Raw genomic sequence first — 25,893 nt, 5'->3', positions numbered from 1 at the left:
GCGTGCGTGGCGCGCTGGCCTGGAGGCTCTGGACCTGAGAGGTGTGCGGGCGAGTTGAGCAGTGAGAGCTTTTGGCGGCCATGGCTCCCAACGTGCCCGCGCCCGAACCGGTCCCAGAGTCTCCTAAAGGCATCCGAGCCGTGCTCTTAGGGCCGCCCGGAGCCGGCAAGGGTACCCAGGTGAGCTGCTGAGCCGGGCTTGTCGGTGGAGCCCTTGGAACTCCAAGGTCAGGGCGGCCGAAGTTCCGGTTCGCCCCAGACTCAGGCCGCGCAGGCTGAGGCCTGGACTCGGGGTTCCCTGGCTGGCGTCTGGAGTTCTGGCAGGTGTTTTGGGGAGGGTCCAAGTTGGAGGTCGAGGGAGTCTGAGTTAGAGTTCTTGAGTGTCCCAGGCCTGAGGTGCTGTGTTAGGGGATCTAAGGACTGAGTAGTTTCCTTTAGGGTTTAGAAGCTGAGAAGATTTGAAGGGTAAGGGTGAGCCCTGGGCTGAGGCATGTAGATCGGAACCCGAGTTGGAGACAGGGACCCTAGACTCGGTGCGATTTGACAGTGGATTACGTTCCAGGGTTACGCACCCGGTAGGGGTACGTTTCTGGTATTGACTAATACCTGAAGGCGGAGGAGCATCTCCCGGACGTGGGGGAAAGCGCTAGCTGTCCTGTGCTGATAAGGAGAACTACTTAGAGAAGTGAGGTATGACCTGTTTGAGCCAAGTTAGGTGGATGAGAGGGTACCTCAATGTACAGGTAAGAAAACAGGCTTGGAAAGGTCAGATGACTTTCCCAAGTTAGTAAAATTGACCTCAAGGAGCCTGAAACCTCAAGGCTCTGCGTGATTGGAGTGAGGTCACTTTCTGCTGACTGAGGCCTCTCTTGGCACCTGGGACATAATGGGCCCATAGGTCAGGAATGAGATTTATGATCTCAGGATTTGGAAGCCCATAGATTGGATTATTATCCTCCTGGAATTGCCCCCACCCCTTCCAGACCTCAGGATTTTGCTGGATATTAGGGTCTAAAGAGAGAATTCCTGAAAATCTGAGCTCCTAAGGAAATGGGGTTCTGGATGCTGCTCTGTGCCCCCTTTTCTATTCCTAGTCCTTGCAAAGATTGCAAAGTCTGGGCAAACAATTTGTCTTACTCTTTCTTGGAACTCTTGCAACACCCAGCACATTTCTTGGCACTTGATGAAGTTACTAGATATGGATGATGCAGAGAAGGGGAGTCTGGGAGGATTCAGTTCATTCCTGTGACTTTGCTTTTCAGCTCTGGCTACTAGGTCAAGAAGGGCTTCTGAAATAGCTCAATGGTAGAGAATATGCCTGCCAGTGCAGGAGATTTGGGTTTGATCCCTGGATGGGGATGATCCCGTGGAGAAGGAGATGGCAACCCACTCCAGTATTCTTGCCTGAAAAACCCCATGGACAGAGGACCTGGTGGGCTGCAGTCCATAGGATTACAAAGAGTTGAACATAACTGAGCATGCATGCACTCAGTCAAGAAAGACCACTTTTCCTTTTTCTCTCTGTAGCCAGAGCCAGTTTGCCCTTTGAGGCTGACTGTTACCTAATCCCCTTGTCCTTTCACACCGAAGGTTCCTCTTTCCTGTTGCTGCCACCCTCAGTTATTAGGTAACCTGCAGCTAGGTATGTTTAATCCCAAACTCTATGGACTTTTGCTGTGAGTGACCAAAATAAACAAGGTAACTCAAATGCATTGATTTTTTTTCATAGTTCATATTGAAGTTAATAATTTCAGTGGTTATGAAATGGACAGCCCGTCTCAGTGCTGAGGCAAGGGCTTGACAGTTTAACAAACTTGTAACTTAGGCCTCACTGCTGCCAGCTGAAAAATGAAGATAATACTTACGCATTCAGCATTTCTTGAGCACCAGACATTGGAGGTAGAACAGTAAACAAGACAGAGAAAGTCCTTGTCCCTCTAGACCAAAATTTGACAGGGATACTGGAAAATTATATGTCTGTAAAGCACACCTAGATGACAACCTGGTGCATAGTAGGTGTTCACTAATTGTAGACTCGTTCATCTTAATTGATAATACACTCCCTCAACCCCCAACTCAGTTGTATCTCAGTGTAAAGGGTGATGTACTCAGGAAGTTTTGGGGGAAATTCTACCTATGAGCTGACTTATAAGGGTGTATATATGATGAGAGTTGGTCAGAGAAGGCCTTATGGAAGTCAGGGAGATGTGATTTTAGCTGGGACTTGAAAGGGTAAAATTTACACAAGTTGCTTAACCTCTGTACACCTTTCTTAAGGTATTCGGAACCATAGGGATACTGGCAGTTGTAGTTTTAAGGAGTTAAAACTTCATAAATCAGAGGTTGCAGAGTGGCAGCCTGCAGCAGCTTGTAGCCTGCAGACACACCCCAGCTTTTAATTATAAAGAGTTTGAATACACAAAAGACGACAGGATGGTGTAATGAGCTCCCAGGTACATATTATCCAGGCCCAGCTACCATCAGCTGGTGGCCATTCCTTCCCCATCCAGTCTCCCTTCACAAATGATTTTAAAGAAGCTCCCAGATATTGTAACATTTCATTTGTAAATATTTCAGTGTGTATCTCTAAAAGACATTCTTTTTTTTGTGGAAAAACATAATGTCCCATAAAAAATAAATAGTAGGAGTAAATGTTTATGTTTCTATTTGCATTTCAAGTCTATTTTATGAGTATTTTAAGTGTTTATGTATTTATTTGACTGCACTGGGTTTTAGTGGCCACATGCAGCATCTTTAGTTGCGCCATGTGGGATCTTGTTCCCTGACTGAGGGTCGAACCCCGGCCCCCTGCATAGAGAGCTTGGAGTCTTACCTGCTGGACCACCAGGGAAGACCCTCAAGTCTCTTTCAGTTTACAGGTTGTCCTGTACCTTGGATTAGTACTTAGTGCCTACTCAGTAGTTTTTTTCTTCCCACTGGTGCTTCCTTTTACACCTCTATAAACTCAGTGTCTTAGGTATTTAATGTTGGCATGACTGAAATAATTGTTTCCTTTTAAAACTTAGTTTTAACTAAAATAGTTAAACATTTTTAAACTGCCTGCTTTTGCATCAGCATAATGATGTCTAAAATATCTGGACCACATGGGTTTGTTATTTTGTTTAAATAACCTTATTTCCCTGTCTCCCTTTTGGGGTTGGATGTTCCTAGGGTGTGGCCAAGAGCACGGACGTGTTTCCTGTTTTCCTCTGCCAAGCCCTCTCATAGTTTCTTCCATGTGTCCAGCTGACACCGGTTCTTCACGGCCAGCACGTGTGGGCTGTCAGCTGCCATCTTGCAGATCAGGATTGGTCAGTTACGTCTGTGCGCTAACACAGTGCAGAAGCAAACTCAGTGAGACCCACGTTCTTATTCCCCCTTTTACAGCTAGAGAAACTAAAGTCCAAAGAGCTTGTTCTCTGGGTTACAGGGCAAGTAATTGGCTGCTCTTGCTTCTGAAATGACTCTGGAGCTCCTGCTCTTTCTGCTGCCCTGGGTTAGATTTGTCTCCTATCCTGTGCATGTTTTCTTAGGCATGTTCCTTGCTAGAGCTGCAGGATAGCCTTCAAGAGGGTGTAGTATTGCAAAATAGTCACCCTTTCCTGGGTTCTGTGACAGACCCCCCCATATCCCCCCCATCTCCCCCACACCTTCCCAGCCAGAGATTTAATCCTTTTAATCCAGATTTAATGTCATCTAATTTAATCTTTCAGCCCTTGGAGGACAGTCCTGTTGTTATCTTTGCCTTTTTACTAATAAACTGAGGCCCAGTCTGTATCTTGCCCTAGGACATAGGTAAAGTATCAAAGATAGGATTTGAACTTGTGACTGATTTCTTGAACAGCATTAACATCCTGTTGTTGCTTGCAGTCTAGGTATAGGAGCAGAAACGAACACAGATGCAAGCAGTACTTACTACTGCAGAGTACCACAGGGGAAGTACTGATGAGTGACTGACAACTGCTCAGATAGTTCAGGGTTAGAACAAGGACTATGATTTGTTGAGGGCTTCCCTGATAGCTCAGTTGGTAAAGAATCCGCCTGCAATGCAGGAGACCCCAGTTCGATTCCTGGGTCAGAAAGATCTACTGGAGAAGGGATAGGCTACCCACTCCAGTATTCTGGCCTGGAGAATTCCATGGACTGTATAGTCCATGGGGTCACAAAGAGTTGGACACGACCGAGCCACTTTCACTTGTGATTTGTTGAGAATCTTCTGTTCTTCCTCCTACCCTTCCAGTGAAGAATGTTCCATTCTTTCTTCTACGTACCCACTGATACACCAATTTATAGATGAGGAAATAGTCTCAAAGAATCACTAGCCTGAGGTTACATGGTCAGTTAAAAGGCAGAGCTGAAATTCAAACACAGGTTTTTGTGCTTTTAAAAGTATAATACACATAGAGAAAGGTGCAGACATCTTAAGAGGGCAGCTTGATGAATTTTCACATGTGAACATACTTGTGTAGCTTGTACCCATATCAAGAAGGCCTCCTTGTACTCCCTTCCACACACACACACATACATACCTTTCCCAAGGACGGCACTAAGGCTTTGGGGGTGGTGGTGGCATGTTTTGTTAGGTAAGTTCCTTGCTAGAGCTGCAGGGTAAAGAAGGCTATTTAGTGTCATGGATAAGAGCTAGGGCTTGACAGCCTTGAGACCAGTTACCAGGTCTGCCGTTGCTAACTTTGCGATTTGGAGCAACTTAGCCTCTGAATTTCATTTGTAAAATGCAGATAAAAATAGTTAACTACCTCCTGTATTTGTTATGTATTATGTGGTTTAGTTGCTAAGTCATGTCTGACTCTTTGCACCCCCATGGACAGTAGCCTGCCAGGCTCCTCTGTCCATAGGATTTCCCAGGCAAGAATACTGGAGTGGGTTGCCATTTCCTTCTCCAGTTATGTATTATACATACTGTAAAGCAATGCATGGAAAAATTGTTTGGCATCTTGCAAACACCCCGTTAGCTGATGATTCCTTCTCGGAGGAAGAAAGGATAGTTGGGGAGGCTTTTGGTTGGGGAGAGATGCTCAGAAGTTGACTCTAGAAGGGGGAGGGTAGGACTTGGACCAGTAAGGGGAAGGGAGAGGGTATTCCTGCATAGAGAGGAGCTTGAGCTGAGGTCCATGGAGATGCTTATGTATTTGGAAACCAAACAGAGCAGCTATTAGCAGTGGTGCAGGGCATCCAGGTAGGGGGCTTGTGGAGGCCAATTTGAGTAGCTTGGGAGATAAAGGAAGTTGGTTGGGAAGGACATGGAGCATGTTACTGAGCTATTAGAACTTCTCCCTCGTCCTGGGGGAACGTTGAGGCTTCTGAATGTGTGTGTGTTTTGGGGGGTGGGTGGCGTGTCCAGCAGTATTTTAGATGATTGCAGCTGCATGCGCAGAAGCACTGGAGGTGAAAGTGGGAAAGACTGCACAGACGATGTTGAGGTGAGAAAACAAGTGTGTGTGCTCAGTCACTCAGTCCGACTCTTTGCGACCCCATGGACTGTAGCTCACCAGACTCCTCTGTCCATGGAATTTTCCAGGCAAGAATACTGGAGGGGTTGTCATTTCCTTTATGGGATCTTCCCAACCCAGGGATCAAACCCATGTTTCTTACGTCTCCTGCATTAGCGGGTAGATGCTTTACCACTGAGCCACCTGGGAAGCCCCTGAGAAGACAAGTGATCATGATTAAATCAAATCTTGACTATCAGTTTCCCTTTATTTCCCTAAATGCCGGGCACTGTGCTGAATTCTTTTGTGTATATATAATCTTACCAAGTCCCCATAACAGGTCTGAAAGCCACTCAATCATACACTTTAAGGATGGGCCTGGCTTTGTATTTTTAGCACGTGCCCTAGATGATTGTGATACACTGAAGTTGGAGAGCCCTCGCCCCACCATGCTGCCTCCCGTGCTAACAGTTGGAGCCTTTCTGACCCACACCTTCCCAAACCACAGGTTTCTCACACAGGTGAGGTGCCTGTTTCTTGGGCTCGATAGTGGCCCGTGGCTAGTGAGACCTGTGGCTCAGGGCCTCAGCCGCAGCAGAGTATGGCCCAAGGGTCAGCAGCATAGCCAATCCTGAGGCACGTTTAAAATCAGATGCTCAGGCCCCACCCTACTGAACTAGAATCTGTATTTCAGCAGCATCCTTAGGTGGTTTGGAGTAGAAAAAGCGTTGCTTTAAAGTATAAGTGTGAAGTCAGGGGAATATAATAACAGCCATTTCATCAGGCTGCTTCTATAGTTTGCAATTAAAGAATAGTGTAAAAAATAAAGACCATGAAGGCGGTCTTCTAATTACTGAATGCTTAACAGTGTCTGAGGCTTCCCAGGTGGCGCAGTGGTTAAGAATCTGCCTGGGGGGTCACATAGAGTCAGACACAACTGAGTGAGCACACACACACACAGTGTGTCTGATGTTTTGGGTACTTTATTTCATTTTATCCTCACAACAGCCCTGTGAAGTAGACATTGTCCCCCATTTAACTGGTGAGGAAACAGATTCTGAGAAGTTAAGTAACTAGCCGAAGGTCATACAGCTTTTGGGGGCTGCCAGGTTCATATGCAGATCTGTCTGACTCCTCAGTTCATGCTCTTTGCAGCCCACCACGATGATTCCTGTGCATCCAGCAAAAAATGAAGGCGTTAGTCTTGCTCCATGCCACCCCTTCCCTCTGGGAGTGTTGTTCCACAGAGCTGCAGAGGCCAGTCACCTGGAACAGAACAAAAGTGTCCTGTGATTTGGGGTGATAAAAATAGGATGGTAAGGTTCTGTGCTGACAGCGCTTCGCTGGTGTTTTGGTTGGTCTCTCCCTTGGAAAAGGCGTGACCTCCAAATTTTCCACCCAAGTTAATTTCAACAACCAAGAAGAAAGATCGCCAGAAAAGCACAGCCTTCTGATTTTGTGGCTGCTGTGCCAGCCCAAAGAACCAGAGACTTTCCATTGCCAGAGGGGCCTGACCTTCATTGCTTTTCTAAAGTGCTGTTTTTAACACCTCACCTGGATTCTGTTTTGCTCGGAAGTTCTTTGCTTGAGCTGAATCAGTCCGTGACTCAAACCAGCACTTGTTGCACTGAACCCTGTCTATTTAGCTTTTATCGTGTGCACCTAAGAAAACTCCTAACAAACTGGTTTGAATAAGGTCCCCACCCTACTTATTTTCTAAAACAGTTGAACCAGAAAGGTAAGTGTTAGGCTTTTGAACTGATTCTGTTCCTTTTGAATTCTACGTTCTTTTTTGCCTCTGCAAAACCAGTGTGGAACTGTCCAGGGTCTCGTCCTCTTCTGGTATTCACTCAGTTGTATAGTCTACTGAACTGTGAGCTCTCATAGGGGACAGAGTCTGTGTCTCCTATTTATCTGTTTCACTGGCTCCCAGCAAGGTTCTTAGAAGAGGCGTATGAATGAATATGGAATTAAGGCAGGGGTCACAGTAACAGTTGATGCTTCCTGAGCACTTACAGTGATTCTTCATAATCTCATCAATCCAGTGATACAGGAGATGATAGTACCATCTCCATTTTACCTAGAGGAAATTTAAAATTTAGAAAAGTGATAGAGTTTTTCTCAAGTCACATATCCAATCTTGGCGGACCTGGTGTATGAAACCCAGTCAGTCTGACTCTCCAGCCCGTGCTCTTAACCAAAAGGCTATCCTGCCTACTAAACCTACTAAGAGCTTACTTCGCCAGGTGCTCTGCTGTTCTAAGTCGCTTCAGTCGTGTCTGATTCCACGATCCTATGGAATGGAGTCTGCCAGGGTCCTCTGCCCGTGGGATTCTCCAGGCAAAAATGCTGGAGTGGGTTGCCGTTTCTTCTTCCGGGGATCTTCCTGACCCAGGGATCAAACTCACATCTCTTATGTCTCTTGCATTGGCAGGTGGGTTCTTTACCCGCTTGGGAAGCCCCACTGCTTGTTAGGTGGTCTTCATATATAGCTCATCTGATGCTCACTGCTACCTTTTGAGATGGAGCCCTTTGTGCTTTCATTTTAAACAGATTAGAAAACTCTGCCTCTCGAGAGGTTAAGTGATTTGGCCCAGGTAATGCAGCTACCTAGTGACAGGGAAGGGGAAGACCGCGTCTGCCAGGGAGAAACTTCTGCATCTGGCTCCAGTTGCCTCCCACACTAGTGACCACAGTACTTGACATCCACACATCCATTCCTTTGGCAAACACTCATTCAACATACTACATGCCAGGCATTGTGCCAAGTGCTTTATATACGTGAACTCATTTAAACTTCAGGGCAACTGTGTGAAGTGTTGGTATTGCTGTTTCTATTCCCTTCATAATGGGGAGCTGAGGCTTATGTGTCACTAGTGTGTCTAGTGAAAGCAGTGATAATAGCTGATATTTATGGCGATTTCCTGTGCTAGGTGCACTGTTGCAAGTGCCTTCCATATATTATCTCATGTAATTCTTACTGCAACCCTATAATCATAGGTTAGAATATAATGTAAGGTAGTTTTATCCCTGTTACAGGTAAGGAAATTGGCTTTTGTGCACACAGCCAATAAGTGGCAGGGTCAGATTCATACCCAGGCAGTCAAACTCCAAGGCCTGTGCTGTTAACCGTATCCTGTGTTTTGTCTTCCCCTCCACAGGCACCCAAATTGGCTGAAAACTTCTGTGTCTGCCATTTGGCTACTGGAGACATGCTGAGGGCCATGGTGGCTTCTGGCTCAGAGCTGGGAAAGAAGCTGAAAGCAACTATGGATGCCGGGAAGCTGGTAGGTTTGGTGGGACCAATGAATGTTGATCTTCCTCAGCCCAGGTCTGCCCTGCCAGGGTGACCACCAGCCACATGTAGCTATTGAAATTCATTTTAATTTAAAGTTAACTTTCTCAGTTTCACTTGCCACATTTCAGGTTTTTGCTATCCAGCACAGATATAGAACTTTTTACTATTTATAATTTTATTTATTTATTTTCGGGTATGTTGCATCGTCATTGCTGCACAGGTGTTTCTCTAGTTGTGGCGAGTGGGAGCGGCTCTCTGGTTGCAGTGTGCAGGCTTCTCATTGCGGTGGTTTCTCTTGTGGAGCGTGAGCTCCGCAGTAGTTGTGGCACTGTGGGCTCGGTAGCTGTGGCTCCCAGGCTCTAGAGCACAGGCTCAGTAGTTGGGGCACATGGGCTTAGTTGCCCCACGGCATATGGGATCCTCCCAGATCAGGGATCGAACCTGTCTTCTACATTGTCAGGCAGATCACTGAGCCACCAGGGAAGCCCCGAGATAGAACATTTTAATCATTGTAGAAAGTTCTGTCAGGCAGCCCTGTGCTGTGGGGTGTTTTAACAAACTGGAAGATTATATGAACTTTTATGTTAGCAAGTCTCCTTGGTTCATTCTGAATTTATGGCACTGATTTTATTCACAGTAATCTTGAAGTTCCTTTGTGCTGGCGTATTTTGCAATATACGCCTAGTTTTTAGGGCCAGAAACAAAACTGACATCCCTAGACCAGAACTCAAGGGTCCTTCAAGAGAGGACTCAAAAAGGCACAGAGTGCTTTTACTTACTTTTGTGACTGTCTTTTGTGTCTCTTAACAGAGGGGTTGCTTGGCAGTTAACAAAAGTATCCTTATTTGGAGACTATAATAGCATTTTCTCTTGTTTTTAGTCCAGTTGATCTGATAGGAGAAGTACAATTTGTTATCCACTAGATCGTTTTTGGTTAGTGTGTGTGCTAAGTTGCTTCAGTAGTATCTGACTCTGTGCGACCATATGGACTGTAGCCTGCCAGACTCCTCTGTCCATGGAGTTCTCCAGGCAAGAATACTGGAGTCGATTGCCATCCCCTCCTCCAGGGAATCTTCCCAATCCCAGGATCGAACCCCCGTCTCTTATGTCTCCTGCATTGGCAGGCAGATTCTTTACCACTAGCACCATCCGGGTGCCAGAGCTTAATCGTAACTGAGTTTTTCTGGGACTTGGTCTTGGGAAGAATCATTTTGTGCTTGGGCCTCTGGTCTTTACACATCTTAGTATGTTGGTTAGGGCACATGCTGGGCTGAGTTACTTCCTGCCAGGCTTTGAGATTTTGGAGCTGGGGTAGCTCTGCTGATGCGCCTACTGCCCCTTTATTTCTAGCTTTCCCTTCATGTTAGTGAGGCTGTCAGTCACTGCTGAGAGCTCAGTATTTTGGACTTTGGACCTTGATAGAAGATCCTGTACTGAGAAAAAAATGGGATGTGACAATGAGATTACTTATCTCTAGCCTTCACTTAGTCGCAGAGCTTATACTTTGTCCCCAAGTTCACAGCTGGTCCCAGGAGATAAGAGCATTAGCTGCCAAAATGGGCAGCCTTCACTTTAGCACTGGCAGGGACCTTTTCTTCCAGTGATAACCCAGGAGGAAAACCAGTTTTTGAAAGCCAGAGAGGATCTTTACTAGGGTTTTCAGAGAGGCTCAGAGGGTGTTGGGCTGGCTCCTTGGTTCTGACCCAGTCTTGTCAGGTCAGTAAACTCTGTTGCTTCATGTCCAAGGTGGCCTGGGTCACTTTATTGTTAGCCTAATCAAAATTGTGAAACAGGTTAAGTTGGTGCCTTTTGACATTTTGGTCAACCCTCATTCTCTCCTGGAGCCTTCCTCAGGTGGTCTTTCAGCCGTATACCCTCACTATCTTGTGTCTAGAGGACAGCTATTTGCTGAGAAGCTGTTATCTGATGGTTAGGACTCTGACGAATAGCCAGAGAGGCCTTTGGGACCTAAGACTTGAAGGTCTCTGGGTGGGGTGACAGGCCCTGGAATCCTCTTTCCTCTCCCAGATTACTGGGACACAGGAGAGTCTCAAGGGAAGAGAGTGCATGTGTGGCAACTACAGAAATAATCATGAAACTGAATCTTCCAAAGGGAGCCACTCCATAGGTGCTCTGATTTTTGCTGCTTTGGGATCAAGAACCTGTTTAGTAATCAGGCTATACAGACACAGACTTGTAACCCTGGAGTTGGGCTGATGCCACCTACTTAATGGATATAACCCCAACAACTGTTTTGTTCTTGACTTCCAGGTGAGCGATGAAATGGTTGTGGAGCTCATTGAAAAGAATTTGGAGACCCCTCCATGCAAAAATGGTTTTCTTCTAGATGGCTTCCCTCGGACTGTGAGGCAGGCAGAAATGGTGAGTGACTTGGTTTTTTATCACCAAGGCAGGAAAGCAAATCCTGGCCCTTCATCTCTTTATTCCTTTGAGGAAAATGGGTCTTATCAAGCTCTGGTAGCTTAGGTGGGCCACATGCTCTTTTTACAGCTTGATGACCTCATGGAGAAGAGGAAAGAGAAGCTTGATTCTGTGATTGAGTTCAGCATCCCAGACTCTCTGCTCATCCGGAGAATCACAGGAAGGTATTTGTCCCCTGAAGGTCCCTTCTTTTCATGCTTCCTCAGAGCTTTGGCAGACCACAGGAACTGCTCTGGCCTAATCCCAGCCACGAAGCTTAGTGCCATTTCCACGTGGATTGATCTTATTTGGTGACATGGGATGGGGATGTGGAAAGAAGAGCAAGGGATCCGAAGTCCAGCAGCAGCTCAGTCCTGTCACCTCTTAACTCTGACCCTAGGCAAGTTTCTTAACCTCTCTAAGGCTGTATCCTTATGTTGCATGGGGTTAATAGTACCTGCTTCAAGGAACCATTGTGCATGGTAGATAGCATGTTGTGCATAGTTCAGAACTTTGCTCACATGGGTGCTTAAGAAATACTAAATTCCTTACATGTGTATCTGCATTTTAGTGCTTTTTAAGTTTGATTTCAGTTGGAGTTACCACACCTTGCTGTAGGCTTTTTATTTGTTATAAAAATAGTAGGACCATCTTCACAGAGTTTAAAAAATTGAAGAAAATTTTGTTCATGGTACAGCCAGCTTAGCAAAAAACACTAATTTATTTGTGTGTTTTGTTTTAAAGTGCTGACTTCTCTATGGGAGTTAACATTGAACACAGAAACGCTTCTGCTTCTGACAAGTGGCTCTTAAAGAGTGCCATTGCTCTTAACCCTTTCACCATCACTCTACATCTGCCTTGTGCTGCCTTCCAGAGATACCTGGGAAGCTTCCAACTACTAATAGACCCTCCTGTTCTTATCTTGATTATAGACCGTAGCTAATTTTTATCCCTTAGTCATTTTATTTACTTTTTAGAAAATTCATCTATTTGTCTATTACTGTACCAATAGTACACTTTATTTCTAAAGGTTTTTTTTTTTTCTTTTTTTTAAATGTGGACCATTTTTAAAGTCTTTTATTGAATTTGTTACAATATTGTTTCTGTTTTATGATTTGGATTTTGGCCACAAAGCATGTGGAATCTTAGCTCCCCGGCCAGGGGTGGAAACCATGCCCCTTGCATTGGAAGGCAAAGTTTTAACCACTGGACCACCAGGGAAGTCCCGCTTTAGTCATTTTAATGGAATCTCAGGAAGGTGGTCAGCTTTCCATCTTGAACCAGACTCCTGTGACCATTATTTTTCATTGCTGCATGTTATTTCACAGTAGATGAACCATCATTTACTTTATTATTCCCTAGTTGTTGTATACTTGTGTTTCTTCTAGTTGTCTACTGTCAAACTGATGCTCTGACCATTGTAGTACATGTAAGTTATATAATTAAGGGGGACTTTTTTTATTATAAATGTACTACTTTTATACATTTATAAAGTATAAATGTATACTTCTATACATTTATAAAAGTTGAACATTTTTCCCCATGTGTCTGCAGTTTGTGTCTTTAAGGAGAGAGGCAGCAGAATAAGTGTTAGAGGTGTTCTGGAAGGCGGTGTTAGATACAGGGGAATGCACCTTGTATTTAATTTCCTTTTCAAATGTCCAGGTTTCATATTTCCAGCTATCACATAGGCTCCTTCAGTGCAGATTTTTTGTTTCTTTGCACTGGCACAGAGTAGGCAAAGTTGATACAGTCCAAGAAGCAGTAGGGTTGATAGGAAGGGACATCACCAGGGCTGGGGTCCCAGACATTGCAAAGTAAATGTTAACAGAGCTAGATGACACAAGGGACGTTTGATCTGATTGGCCCAGCTTCCTAAGTGCCTGCTTTGTTCACAGCACAGCTCTGGGAGCAAGGGACCAAGAGAGGATATACCAGTGCCCATCTCTGACCTCAGAGTATCCCCAAACCCTACGTGAAACCTGGGCTGTTTAGTGCAGTAGGGGTTCAGTAAGAGAGCCTGCGGGCAGAGAGGGAAGGTTGGCTATGAGAGAGACATAAAGTGAGACTTGACCTTCCTGGATAGAGAGGATTTTCTTGAGGCTTTCCCAGAAGGAAGTAGAGGCAAGAATGTCCAGAGCTGGAGAAATGGCCTGGCAGGCTGGGTGGTAGAATGAGTGAGGTTGGGAAGGTGCAAGGTCTGCCAAGGAGCAGAGAGGGTAGACCTGCCTGAGTCAGGAGTCATGGAATGTTCTTAAGCCACTAGGTGCTGCGGCCAGTACAGCACTGTAAGAATATTGGCTTGGTCCTGGTATACAGGCTCCATTGAGGGAAAGAAGAAACAGACAAGGACCCCACCAAGGAGCCTCGTGTGATCCACCTGTGGAGTGATGAGGCTGAAGTTGGCTGGTGGGGAACTGAGAGATTCTGAGAACAAACTACAGAATTGTAGAGGGCGAAAGAGGGAAGGCTGAGTCTCCTGGTTTGGAAGTGAGTGCTTTCCTCACACAGGAGGAAACAACAGGTCAGACTGTGTGAAAGTGCTTTTCCAAGTCCATTTGTATGTATGTCAGTGGCAGAACTAGCACCAAAAGCCTGCTTTCTGCCTCATCGTCCACTGTGCTGATGGTTGCCAGAAAAAGAGTCAGGAACTAACCAGTTTAATATGGATCTTATCTGACACGATAAGGACCCCACTGTAAATGTCTTCTGAATTGGCTCAGGCCTCACTTCTAATAATTTTATGGGCGATTATTTTATTCCTTGCCATAAGTATGGCTGGTGGGTTTTGTTTTAACCTGTTCGGTGTTGGCTCTCTGGTTTCATTGGTTTCTTATGTCTTATGCCATTGCCATTCTCTGGATGAGAACACAGGTGTCTGAAGTATCACAGCCAAGGCTGTAGCATCCCAGCCTGGCCCCCCAACATCTTCACCTCCAGGCCAGGCTCAGTGGCTCTAAGAGCTGTTTTGGTTGGTCCTTGAGACCAGTCCCATTTTAAGAACTTGGAGATTGGTTTCTTTTCCCTTCTAGGGAATGAGTCTTGCATTCTTCTTAAAATGATATTTGGGGGTGGAGAAGGAGCAGTGTGTTTATACATAACTAGAAGGCTGAGGGAATCTGAGAGTGAGCAAGAGCTGATGTAGAGACATGGAGAGGAGAGAGTTGTGTTTGTTGCAGCCTGGCTGCTATATGCCCTGTGCTATGCAGAAGGTGATGAAACATGGTCCAGGGACTTCCCTGCTGGTCCAGTGGTTAGGACTTCATGCTTGGGGGCATGGGTTTGGATCCTGGTTGAGGAATTAAGATCCCACATGCTTCGATGTTCGGCCAGAAAAAAGAAACATGGTCCCCATCTCGTGCCCCCAACCCTTCCTAAAGAGAAAGCTGTAGCCGAGCCCCAGCTCCTGCTCTTCCTCTCTCTGGGTCTCCCAGTGGGCGTCATTTCGAGTGAATGCACCAGAGGAACCCCTCCAGCAACTCAAGTAAAGAAAGGCTCAACCTTGGGCTGTGTGATTGCAATCACTCGTCCCCGACCACATTATTCTATAAATGGACCCCTTGGCCCGCAAAAGTATGCTGTTAGGAAAACACAGTGCTGCATTTTGCAAATCTGTGTGGCTTCAGAAGTCTGACCCAAACTTTCCCAACTGATGTGCTGAAATACTGACCCTCTCTTCCACCAGAGCAAGCACGCTGAGTACTTTCTGTGCCTGCCAAGAGGTAGAAAATGTTGGGAAGCTCTGGTCTAACAGACTTCATGAGGAGAGCCGCCATAAGTTAAACAGGCAGATCTTGGTTGGCAAAGAATTGGGAGACCACGGAAACTCGAGAGGGCCCCAGCTGCAGAGCAGCATTTGGCCTGCCTCCTTCCCTTCTTAGATTTCGGGGCTCCTGTGGTGTGGCCACTGCCAGCCATGGGCATGGGCTTATTGCTTAAGGGGACAAGCAGAGAGGCAGCTGCTACGTACATATCCTGTGCCAGATAAAAGCTGCTTCTTAGGCTCTTTGTTCTGTGACTTAATGTGTCAGTTTTCTTGACACCTTGAGTATTGCCCTCTAATGGCTGGGCTCTCTGTGGTCACAGAGGTGTGCGGTATTGTCTGGTGGCATCTGCGTCCATAGCACATGCTTTTCATATAGCGCCTTTCTTGTTTTTTACCCAAAGTAGGTTAGAAAATAAGGGTAGTCTCTCTGTCCTCTGTCCACCATGGCAGGTTATCCAAGTCTCTGTTAAAGGATTACCACATCTATTGTAGTTACTTATTTCCACGTTTGTCTCCCTCTCTACATTAAGTGCTGTTTGTGACCAGGGATCTTGACTCACTTCTCTGTAGCCCCTGGATTCAGCTCAAGACCTGAACTGGACTAGGCAGTTAGTCAGCACTTGTTGAATGAACAGGTGAATACATGGGTGGCTGTGTGAGACCTATGGGACACACAGCCCACAGGCTGTCATGCCAGCCGCCAGCCAGCCAGACACTTATTTTAATGTTGGGTCAGAAGAGAAAAGATACTCACTCTGATATAAGCCCAGTTATTTTCCTAAGCAAGGGATGCCTATAACTGGTTTCTGTGCTGGATTAAAGGCGTTGCATCCAGCTTCTCTGTCTGTGCCTGTGGTCTTGGAGACCCCTGGAGTTCCAGCAGCCTGATTGATGTTCATTTGCTGTCTTGCAGACTGATTCACCCCCAGAGTGGCCGCTCGTACCACGATGAGTTCAACCCCCCAAAGGAACCCATGAAAGATGATGTATGTAAATTCAGGATGGAAAATGTCCTTTTCTTTCCTTCTTCTTTCTTACTTCACTTTTTCTTCTTTTTTTCTTCCTTTTGTTCTTCCCATCTTCCCTCTATTCCTACCAGCATCACTAAACTATGAAAAGTATCACTGTCACATAAATCACATGGACTGTGGCTCATCTTTAGAGGTCCCTCCAGGTGATTTATTGCTTGACCTTGAGGTAGCCACCCGTGCCAGCTACTTGATGTTACCCAGTTTGTACCTGTTTTGTCCAGAGCAGCCCCTTCCTGGCATCATGGGAACCTCAATGGTGAACTAATTAGGAGAAGGCTGCTTGGAAGCCCGAATTAAAGCCAGGGTTGGGAGGACAGGACTGAAGAGAGGTTTGTTGACCAGCCCCGCTTCAGAAGAATATCCTGTCTCCCTAATGACTCTACTGTGCCCTACAGATTCCAGAAGAACTTGGCCAGGTTAACACTGCCAAGTTCCTATGACAGTCTTCGATTGTTTGCAGATGTAAAAGGGAGAGTCTCATACATAGTCGCTATAATATTTGCCATAAATAATTCATTTCATCTGTTTCAGAACATGCAGGCCACAACAGAACGAATTTCCTGGACTTAACCTTTGTCAAATGAGCAAGTTCATCAGGTCCTACAGGTTTCAAAGCCATCTGTCAGCTTTGTCACATTTCAGAGTTGCAATGCTGTCACTCAGCATCCCCTCCCTCACTTGCCACTTTTAGAACGTTGATGGCCTGGTAAAAAAAACTGAGGCAGTTAAGATTGTAATTGCTACTGCAGCCCTGATTTTGATGTATGCTCCTGGTCTCAGGGGCCTCTGTCTTTCTTGTTTCTGACCCTCGAAGTGTTTGTCCTGGAAGCTGAACAGCCTGAGCACCAGCTATGAGAGAAAGACATTGCCCATCGCCTCACTCAGCCCTGTTCTCACAGTTGCTGTTTCAGGCTCCCCAATTTCTCTGGACCAGGTGGTCTGCTCCTGGGACCAGCTCACTGGGAATAGTGAAGGTCTTCATAGTTCTCTATTGAAGGAGGTCTAGATTGTCTGTCTTTCCCTGTGATGGACTTTGGGATCAGACAGCATCTCAGATCTGCATCTGGCCTTGGATTAGGAGACCTTGCCGAGTCCCAGCCTTTCATTGCCCTCTTCTTGTTCTCAGATCACTGGGGAACCCTTGATCCGCCGATCAGATGATAATGAGAAGGCCTTGAAAATCCGTCTGGAGGCCTACCACACTCAAACCACCCCACTGGTGGAGTACTACAGTAAACGGGGGATCCACTCTGCCATCGATGCATCGCAGACCCCTGACATCGTGTTTGCAAGCATCCTAGCAGCCTTCTCCAAAGCCACATGTAAAGACTTGGTTGTGTTTATTTAATGTCGGGTCCAAAAAGGAATTTCTTTCTTCTTACTTTCCCTGTTGAACAAGTGGGTGGGAATGGCAGAGTAGGCAGAGAGAAGCTTCCTCAGGCCAGCAAGAATATCATTTGATGTATTGATTAAAAAAGCACTTGCTTCATGTACCTTTGGCGTGTGTGCAAGTCTCATCTCATCTGTGTGTGTGTGTGCGTGCATACGTGTGTCAGTATATGTACAGTCTCACACTTCCTAAGTTATAGGAGAGACTGTTTACTTCTTTAGCCGTACTCCTTATTTTCAACCAAAATAAACTAACCAGCCAGACAAGTTACCGGGTATTTTTCCATCTCCACCAGCTAATTAGAAGTCCTGGATCACGTGCAGTCAGGCAGGGCTACAGTTCCTGATGGCAGGCTGTTGGCCAGAAATTCCACTTGTTTTCTCACCCATAATGAAAAGTCAGCGGGTCAGTGTGTGGAAAGGGATCATTAATTTTTCCCCCCTAAACAGGAATGAAAAGGCACTTACTTTATAGATTCCAGAAATTACTGGGAGAGGATATCACCATAGAAAGAGCCTGGCCAAGTTGAATTATTTTTGTGATCTGCACCATGGTTCTGTAAAGTAGGAATCATTTGGTTCCTGGGTTGAATACTAAATTGATGCCAAAGAATTAAACCAGGTGAAAGGTCCTCTTGAATTCAGACTATCTTCTGAACATCCAGGCTGGGCATCTGAGAGCAGCCAGTCCACTTCCCCAAAAACAGCAGGATAGATTTATTTGTCTTTATTTTTAATGTTTGCTCTGTTTCCAAGTGTGAACAAAATGGTGATTTGGGGATCATGTTGATTAGAATTTATTCAAGCCCAGTCTCTGCAGGATATGAAATCAGATATATCCCTTTTGAACTCAACCCTCTCCCTTCCATATCCAGTCCTTCACCCCTTATGTCATGACGGTGGTGGCCACAGTCTCCCCAAGAAAGGACCACCCCCAAAATAAGATCACCTATGGCAGTAACCAACTTTTCTTCCTAACCTCAGCTCCCGGCTCTTAGGCATTTCCTGAGGTCCACGCTGTGCCTTTTGGTCTCTGGTTTGATCTGTGGCAAACAGAGGAATTAATAGACTGCTATGAGGGACCACAAAAACAGCAGGCTCTGGAAAAACCCTTAAAAAGTCAGTGACAGGTCCAGTAAATAATGCCACCTGCCCAGGGTACTCTGCTGACTCAGTGCAGTGGCCTCGGAAGTGCCCAGCCCCCACCTGACCTGAGCTCTCCTGCTGTCTATGGGACCACCAGAGGGCTTGTCCTCTGTCCGCCTGGAAACTGGCTGCGGTACGTGGCCATCTGTGTCCCTCTGTGTCTGCTGGCTCTGCTCTGCCTGGTTTCCCTGGCTGGAAGCTAACTCCACCCATGCTTAACGGAAACCCAGTCTGGCATGGGATGTTTCTGGGAAGCACATGACTTCTGAGAATGGACTAGGAAGGGGAGTGAAATCAAAACTGTCTGCTGTGTCTGCCGGGATCTGGGCTGCTTCTCTGGGTGAGGTGACCTCATGAATCTTAGAGTTGACTCCCCTTCGACTGGGGACAGTGGCAGGCACTTGGCCTCAAAGTTGAGGTCCTTGAATGATTGCTGATAGAGTGTGCATGATCCTTGCTCAAATATTTGTCATCCATCCATGTGCATTCACACGTGCACACACATACTTGTGTTATTGGGGCTGCCAGTGGGAAAGGGCAGGTCGTCGGGGGTGCATATGTTTTTTGGGGGGTGGGTAGAATTCAATTTTTGCTTCGCTTAATTCCAGAACTTAACCTCAGCAGGCATGAGAGCTTTCACCTGGCAGAGAAATGTCCAGTGTTTAATGCATTTGGTTGCTGGGGTGTGCATGCCAACCTTCTCTGATGTTTGCTTGGTTTTTAAACACCCATTTTGTTTTCTCTTGTCTTCTCTTTATTTCAGCCTAGTAACAGAAGGCCAGGCGAGACTGCACCAGTACTCATCACCCCACGGCATGATCCCTGCTCTTAGGTGCTGGGCAGAGGGAGGGGCGGTCAGGGTAAGGATGGGGAGGGAGGAGCGGCAAGGGCCCAAGAGGGGGAGAGGAGCTGTGCTGCCGTGATGCAATTTCTTTTACATGGAGTAGGACTCTTAAAAGTATAAGCAAAGGGAAAAATTAATTTTTTAAAACACTTGAATCGAGGGTATAAATAGAACCAAGGAGATGCAGTGTTATTTCTAAGGAATCATGTTTTCATTTACTTTGGACTGGTGACAACTGGACAGGTCTCAGTGCCCAGAGACCTCAGCTTTTATCAGAACCTCATGCCAGCCCAGGAATGCAGGAAATCACACTATTGTCCTGTCTGCCCCATAGCTTGGAACAGGGCGGGAGTTGATTACTAATCCTGGTTACCCATACCATGAAATCAGAACGTCATCTCCACACGTGAAAGAGACATGGAGTGTGTTCCTGGGGGCAGCATCTCAACAAATCCGGCTTACTGGAGTCATGGGGCAGGCTGGTGTCCCTCCCTTCCATACTCACCGCTGATTTACCAGCTTACCTGCCCTCATGGGTGAGACCTTGGCAGCCACCCAGCATACGCCACAGTCCGGCACTCTTGCCTTCCTCCATTCACATTATGTGAAAGGACTCTTTTTAATGAATGAGCAAGTGTCCTAAGCAACATTATCCAAAGACTGCCCTCTCCATCCTCAAATCCTATGACCGGGATCACTCTACAACACTGTGATGTATTATTTTCAATGAGGTGCCTTTCTTAACTGTCCAAATGCTGCCTTGTTTGGCCCCTAAATAAAGTGTGTGAAAAGTTTGTATCCCCTGTTGTGGCATTTTTTAAGGAGATGTGGGCTAGTAAATTGACGCTGAATTCTGGATCTGACTTGGAAGCCCTTTGGGGTCACTACAAGTCGTGAGAAGGCAGGAAGGTCCAAGTGTGTGTTCATAAGAAGAGTCTGCTCCCTCTTGGCCTTCAGCTCATCTGCAGGATTTTCTTGAGCCCTAGGACGAGGGCGCTTGGGCCAGAGGAGACAGTGCTGTGCTTGGGGTTCAGAGATGTACATCAAATCCCAGCCAATCATTTACTCTGCTCCTGTTTCCTCGTGTGAAAAAGAGACTAGTGGTGGTCCAGTGGTTAAGACTCTACCTGCCAATGCAGGGGACGCTGGTTCGATCCCGGGTCTGGGAAGATCCCACATGCCGCGGGGCACCTAGACCCATGTACCACAGCTTCTGAGCCTGTGCTCCACGACAAGAGAAGCCACTGCAGTGAGAAGCCAGTGCAACATAACTAGAGAGTAACCCGTGCTCTCCGCCACTGAAGAAAGCCTACGGGCAGCAACAAAAACCCAGTGCAGCCAAAGTTGATAAATATTTTTTAACAAGAGGCTAGTGATACTACCTTCTCAGACTCATTTGCTAGTAAATGAAGTTTATAAGAAGGTTTCTACTTGGTACCTGGCATGGAATAGACACTGGATAAATGCTAGCAGAATCCAAGGATACATAGAAAAATAACCTGCTTCCTGCCAGGGTGGGTGATTGTTAAGCAAACAGTTGTCCGCAGCCTAGAAAGCCAGTGCTTCTAATCCCTAAGCCAGATTTTTGGCTGCCTTTTCAGCTGCCTCTTTAATACCCTTGGTTGCTTCTTTGTAAATCCATTTCTTCCCCTGCAAAAAGGAGCTTAAATCATTTGTCCAAACTGAAGCTCTCGTGCTCTTTGAAAGGGCTGTCTTTGCACTGGGGTTTCTGAGAAGTGACTGCTGTTCCTGAAAGCAGCTGGAGCTGACCTGGAAGCACCATCCTTCTCCAGGCAGGCGTTCTTGCTCTGGAGAGAGGCAGGCCTGTTTCTGGTGTCCGAACTCCTGCTCCCTCTTCTGCTCTACCACATCCCCCACCTCTGCAAGGTCATTCTCAGGTGATTTATTTGCACTGATCTTTTCATTCCCTAAGTATTTAAATGTCCCATGAAAATTTTCTTCCGTTCCCTTGATCATCATGCAACAAACTGGGGGAAATCTTTGTCAGAACAGCCTGGGAGCATACGTGGTATGGGTGGAAAGGATAAACTGGAAGAAGACCAGGTGAGCTTTTGCTCGCTCACGCCTTTGGGCTTGGCCTCTTCTCTGGAAACCAAGATTGGATGAAGAGTCCCCACCGCTTCTGGAAGGCTGACACATCAGGTACTCTGCAGCAGCCCCACACCCACGACCTTGCTTGACCTCTCCCCAGCCCCCGCAAAGCGCCCTAGCTGGTTGGCGCTGTCTTCTCTCATGGGGGAGGAGACCAGGCCTCGGCAGTGGTCACACTCCGGAGGGCGCCGTAAGAAGCAGTCGGGACTCACACACAGTCTCTGACAACTTGCTGCTGAACTGATCCAGTGGCTTGCTGCCACTGCAGCAGAAAGGGCCCGTCCAGATGGGTTCTTTCTTGTGGACGCCCCACACCGCCAGAGCCAGTTTGGGGGATATCGTTGACAGTCTGAGGACCCAAAGTATGTGCTTAGGATCTCATGTGCACGAAATGTCGCAGACAGGATGGAGTGGGGTGAAGAGCAGGCTCGGTCCTCCAGAAGCCTAACCAGCCTTTTCTCAGGAAGAAGCTACATGAGTCAGAGATGACAGGTTTCAGCAGCAGCTCCTCCACTACCAGCCTTCCAGCAAATCATTGCACCTTATCCGTTGAATGGGAATAATCCCCACCCCTCAGATGTGCTGACGACACTGGTGACCAAGACATTTGCGTGGGTATGCAGCAGGTGCTTGGTGTGTGCTGATGGAGCTCAGAGTGAAAATGTGGGTGTGGGCAAGAGCTGTCGTCTTCCTGAGTTGGGAACCAAGCTAGGCTAAAGATTCTTTTGTTTTTTTCTTTTTTTAAATTAAAGTGTAGTTGATTTACAATGTTGTGCCAATCTCTGTTATACAACAAAATGGCTCAGTTTTATATTATATATACATGTACATTCTCTTTTTAATATTCTTTTCTGTTACGGTTTATCCCAGGAGATTGGATAATTCTGTGTACTATCGAGTAACACCTTGTTGTTCATCCATCCTATATATAATAGTTTACATCTGCTAATCCCAAACTCCCAGTCCTTCCCTCCCCCACCCTCTCCCCCTCTTGGCAACCACAAGTCTGATCTCTATGTCTGTGTGTCTGTTTCTGTTTTATTAGATAGCTTCATTTGTGCCATGTTTTAGATTCCACACATAAATGATATCATAAGGTACTTGTCTTTCTCTTTCCTGCTTTACTTAGTATGATGATCTGTAGTTGCATCCATGTTGCTGCAAATGGTGTTATTTCATTCTTATTATGTCTGAGTCGTATTCCATTATGTATGTGTACCACATCCTCTTTATCTAGTCATCCGTTGATGGACATTTAATTTGTAAGAATTCTTAACCTGAAGATCTAGAAGTCTATGGACGCCTGAAATTGTATGTAGAATTCTGTATTTTTGTATATTCATAATTAATAATAGATTAACATATTTCATGCTTACTGTTTGGTAGGTCCTGCATATATTATCTCAGTCTTCTCAATAACCATGTGGAAGTAAGTGAGATAGTGATAGTCACTATCTCATCTTATATGTATGCATTTTGAGGCTCATATACCTATGAATGGCTAAGCCTGGTCTGTGACTCCACGCACACCATTGTGCCAATTGCTTTGACATTTTTCTGGAAGACAGATTCTGAAGGCACCTGTGATGCAGAGAAGCCTGGATGAACAGAGAAGAAACCTGAGTAGGTTTGCTCTGTCCCAGTGAAGGGCCTGGGTCAGGAGTGCCACCTCAGGGTAAAGTAGTTTTCTCTGTTGTTTTTCTTTCTTGCTTCCTTGTTTGGGCATGAAGGCACCGATGTGTTGGATTTGCAAAGCTCTTGGAATAACCCCTGCTTCTGGGAAGGGTGGCAACAGGAGGCTCTGCCTCACAGTCTTTCCTCTCAGGCTGCAGCTTCACACGTCTCATGGCTCCCACACCCCAGAGGGAGCATTGCCCTGCTGATGTCTTGGGAATGTGGCAGCTGTGTGTTTGGAGTCATCCAGGGCACTGTGATGGTGAGCTGCCCTCACAGAAGGCCCCTTCCAGGTACCCAGTTTGAATGAGGTGCCCCCAAGCAGAGAGCAGAGAGGAGGGGAAAGAGAGGTGTCAGCAAGGGCAAGACAAGACTTAGGCCCCCCACCCTATGCTGGTAACTCAGGCTAAATAGATCTGCACTTTGAGGGTAACATTGCTGCATAGCAAATAATTACTCTGTATGGGGTCCCTTAGATAAAGACTTTGGGGACAAACCTCTCTGAGCTTGGAGCTAGGAGATCCTTTTGCTTCCTATTTAGCTGCTCTGCACTCTTCAATTAGATAAGGAATGCTTCATTTTCTACTGTTTCCTTTTTACCTGCTGTAAGAAAGCTCCCCTAATGTTCACTTGCTATGCTTTCCTCTGCCATGGTTTCTTAGTGAGATTCTTACCCCACCTCACCCAAACTCTGCTTTTATAATTTTAGTGTTCTGTGCCCCAATGTGTGTTGTAAACTGCCTTGAGTCTGTTTTGGAAAAGAAATGGGATGTGGAAAAAGTGCTAATTATGTGGTGCAGGAAGTCAGACTACAGAGAAATGGGTAGCTTCATGGAGGAGGTGAGTCGATGTGGGTCCATGGAGGGAGGATGGGCATTCCAGGCAAGGGTCATGGCTCAAGGGGAGGTATGGAGGCCACTGGCACTTACTGGCAGCTTTTACCTAGTGAGCCTCTAGAATTCTTGGGGAATCTGCAACTGGTTAGAAATATGCTTGAAACCAAGCATAGGGAAGAGAAGGTTTTCAGCTCAAGAGGAATGTCGAGGGATTTCCCTGGTGGTCCAGTAGCTAAGACACTGCACTCCCAGTGCAGGGGACCCAGGTTCGATCCCTGGTCAGGGAACTAGATTCCACGTGCCGCAACTAAGAGTTTGTATGCCACAGCTAAAGATCCCACATGCCAAGATGAATATCAAAGATTCTGCATACTGCAACTAAGACCCGGCACAGCCAAATAAATAATAAATATTGTTTTTTGTAAAAGTAATGTCAAGAACACAGAAGAGCACAGAGGCATGTACATGTAGGCTTGAGGGACCACTAAAGGTCAACCACAGGCCACCCTTCTTCCTGCTTCCCCCAGGCTCTCCTCATGGGTGCTTTGACCGTGAATTGGGTGATCCTTTGCTGTGGGACCCAGCAGTCCCTCAGAAGAGGGAGAAGCCCTGTTTTACTGTAGCTCAGCGTTCAGTCATGTGCCTAGTGGTTGTGGGCCTGGGTTGGGGGTGGCGAAGATGACCTGTCGTTAGATCTTGGCACTGACTGTAGCTCCCTTGTGTGCCTTCGGGTGACACTTCGCTGTGAAGCCTCAACAAACTTACTGTAAAATGAGGATCATAGCACTTATCTATAGGTGGGCAGAATCAATATGAAATATAGCAGCTGCCCAATAAGTGACCCTTTTTTTCTCCTTTCCCATGGCCACTTGCTGAGGATAAAAGGACCTTACCATAGCTACCAGGTGTATTTCAGAATGTCTGTCTTAACCCTTTCCTATTCCCCAGTGCCACCTCCACCCCCACCCCCCCACCCCCACATGGCTACCACACCAAACCAGGAAAGACTGCTTGACACTGGAGTGTTTGCCGAAACCACCTCTGGTACCTGCCCTTATTCCACAGACCACCTGTTGGCTGCCTGCAGGAACTGCCCTCCTGGAAGCCAAAATGAGAAGGTGTGCAAAAGAGCAAGAGAGGTCTGTGTGCGTCCACAGCAGGGGTACCAGGGAGGTGCTGGACTGGGCTGAAAGAGAGTGCTGAGAATTTATTGTCTCATCCTTTGAAAACCTTTGAAAATTGCCCTAAAGGAATGAGAGCGGTACCTCCCCCTTGTGGTTGGCGCAACCAAGTTCATGTGTATCAGACACTTTAGAACAGTGACAGCCTGTGGTGCTCCGTATGTGTTCCCTAGCTGGCAGCTCCGCCTCAGCAATTCCATTTTGTTAAGTATCCTAAGGAAATGACTAAGTATTCACAGCATTTGTATGACAGGGTAAGAATTGGAAACAACCTAAATTTCCAACAATAGGGGAGATAGGCTATGATTCATTCAAGGGATGAAATAGAATGCTATCATGAGATCATTCCAAGACAGAAAAATTTCATGATAAATATTGAGTGAATAAACAAAGGCTATTAAACGATAGAGAATGGGTCCATTTTTTAAAGTAAACAATTTATTTGTAATAATTTTAAGTTTACAGAAAGATTCCAAAGATAGTACAGAGAGTTTCTGCATGCACTTCACCTAGCTTCTCCAAATGTTAACATCTTACATAACCATGGTACATTTGTCAAAACTAAGAGATTAACATCGGTACATTATTAGACTCTGACTTTATTTGGTTTTCACCAGTTTTTCCACTAATGTCCTTTCTTTCTGTTCCAGGATCCAACTCAATATATTACATTGCATTTAGGGTTGGTTTTTTTTTTTTTTTTTTTTAGTTTATACACACAGAAAAAGCATGGGAGGTTACAGATG

General features: G+C 46.2%; 1 protein-coding gene and 1 non-coding gene across 3 annotated transcripts; both read left to right on the top strand.

Moving 5' to 3' along the window:
• On the top strand, window positions 1-20,142 carry AK2 (adenylate kinase 2). 2 transcript variants are annotated; one of them, XR_006265152.1, is made up of 7 exons: window positions 1-179; window positions 8,611-8,736; window positions 11,019-11,129; window positions 11,259-11,353; window positions 15,848-15,920; window positions 17,092-18,633; window positions 19,264-20,142. XR_006265152.1 is itself a non-coding variant. In XM_043445231.1 (7 exons), the coding sequence occupies exons 1-7, from the start codon at window positions 81-83 to the stop codon at window positions 19,266-19,268; spliced, it is 705 nt and encodes a 234-aa protein (XP_043301166.1). In that variant the 5' UTR covers window positions 2-80; the 3' UTR covers window positions 19,269-20,142. The 2 variants fall into 2 exon arrangements, 1 of the variants encoding a protein (XP_043301166.1); XM_043445231.1 differs by having other exon boundaries at window positions 2-179; window positions 17,092-17,287.
• Window positions 20,143-24,180: 4,038 nt separating this feature from the next.
• TRNAG-CCC lies at window positions 24,181-24,253 on the top strand. The gene has a single exon. It is a non-coding gene; the product is annotated as a tRNA-Gly (tRNA).
• The last annotated feature ends 1,640 nt before the right edge of the window (window positions 24,254-25,893 follow it).

Source organism: Cervus canadensis, chromosome 24 (assembly GCF_019320065.1).
Source record: "Cervus canadensis isolate Bull #8, Minnesota chromosome 24, ASM1932006v1, whole genome shotgun sequence".
In the NCBI taxonomy this organism is placed as follows: domain Eukaryota; kingdom Metazoa; phylum Chordata; class Mammalia; order Artiodactyla; family Cervidae; genus Cervus; species Cervus canadensis.
This window is presented reverse-complemented; position numbering and strand designations above follow the sequence as displayed.

Excerpts from the sequence above, each read along its gene's own strand:
- AK2 (XM_043445231.1), top strand. The coding sequence starts at position 81 with ATGGCTCCCAACGTGCCCGCGCCCGAACCGGTCCCAGAGTCTCCTAAA. Across the intron at positions 8,737-11,018 it reads CTATGGATGCCGGGAAGCTG|GTGAGCGATGAAATGGTTGT; the intron begins GTAGGTTTGGTG and ends CTTGACTTCCAG. Across the intron at positions 11,354-15,847 it reads ATCCGGAGAATCACAGGAAG|ACTGATTCACCCCCAGAGTG; the intron begins GTATTTGTCCCC and ends GCTGTCTTGCAG.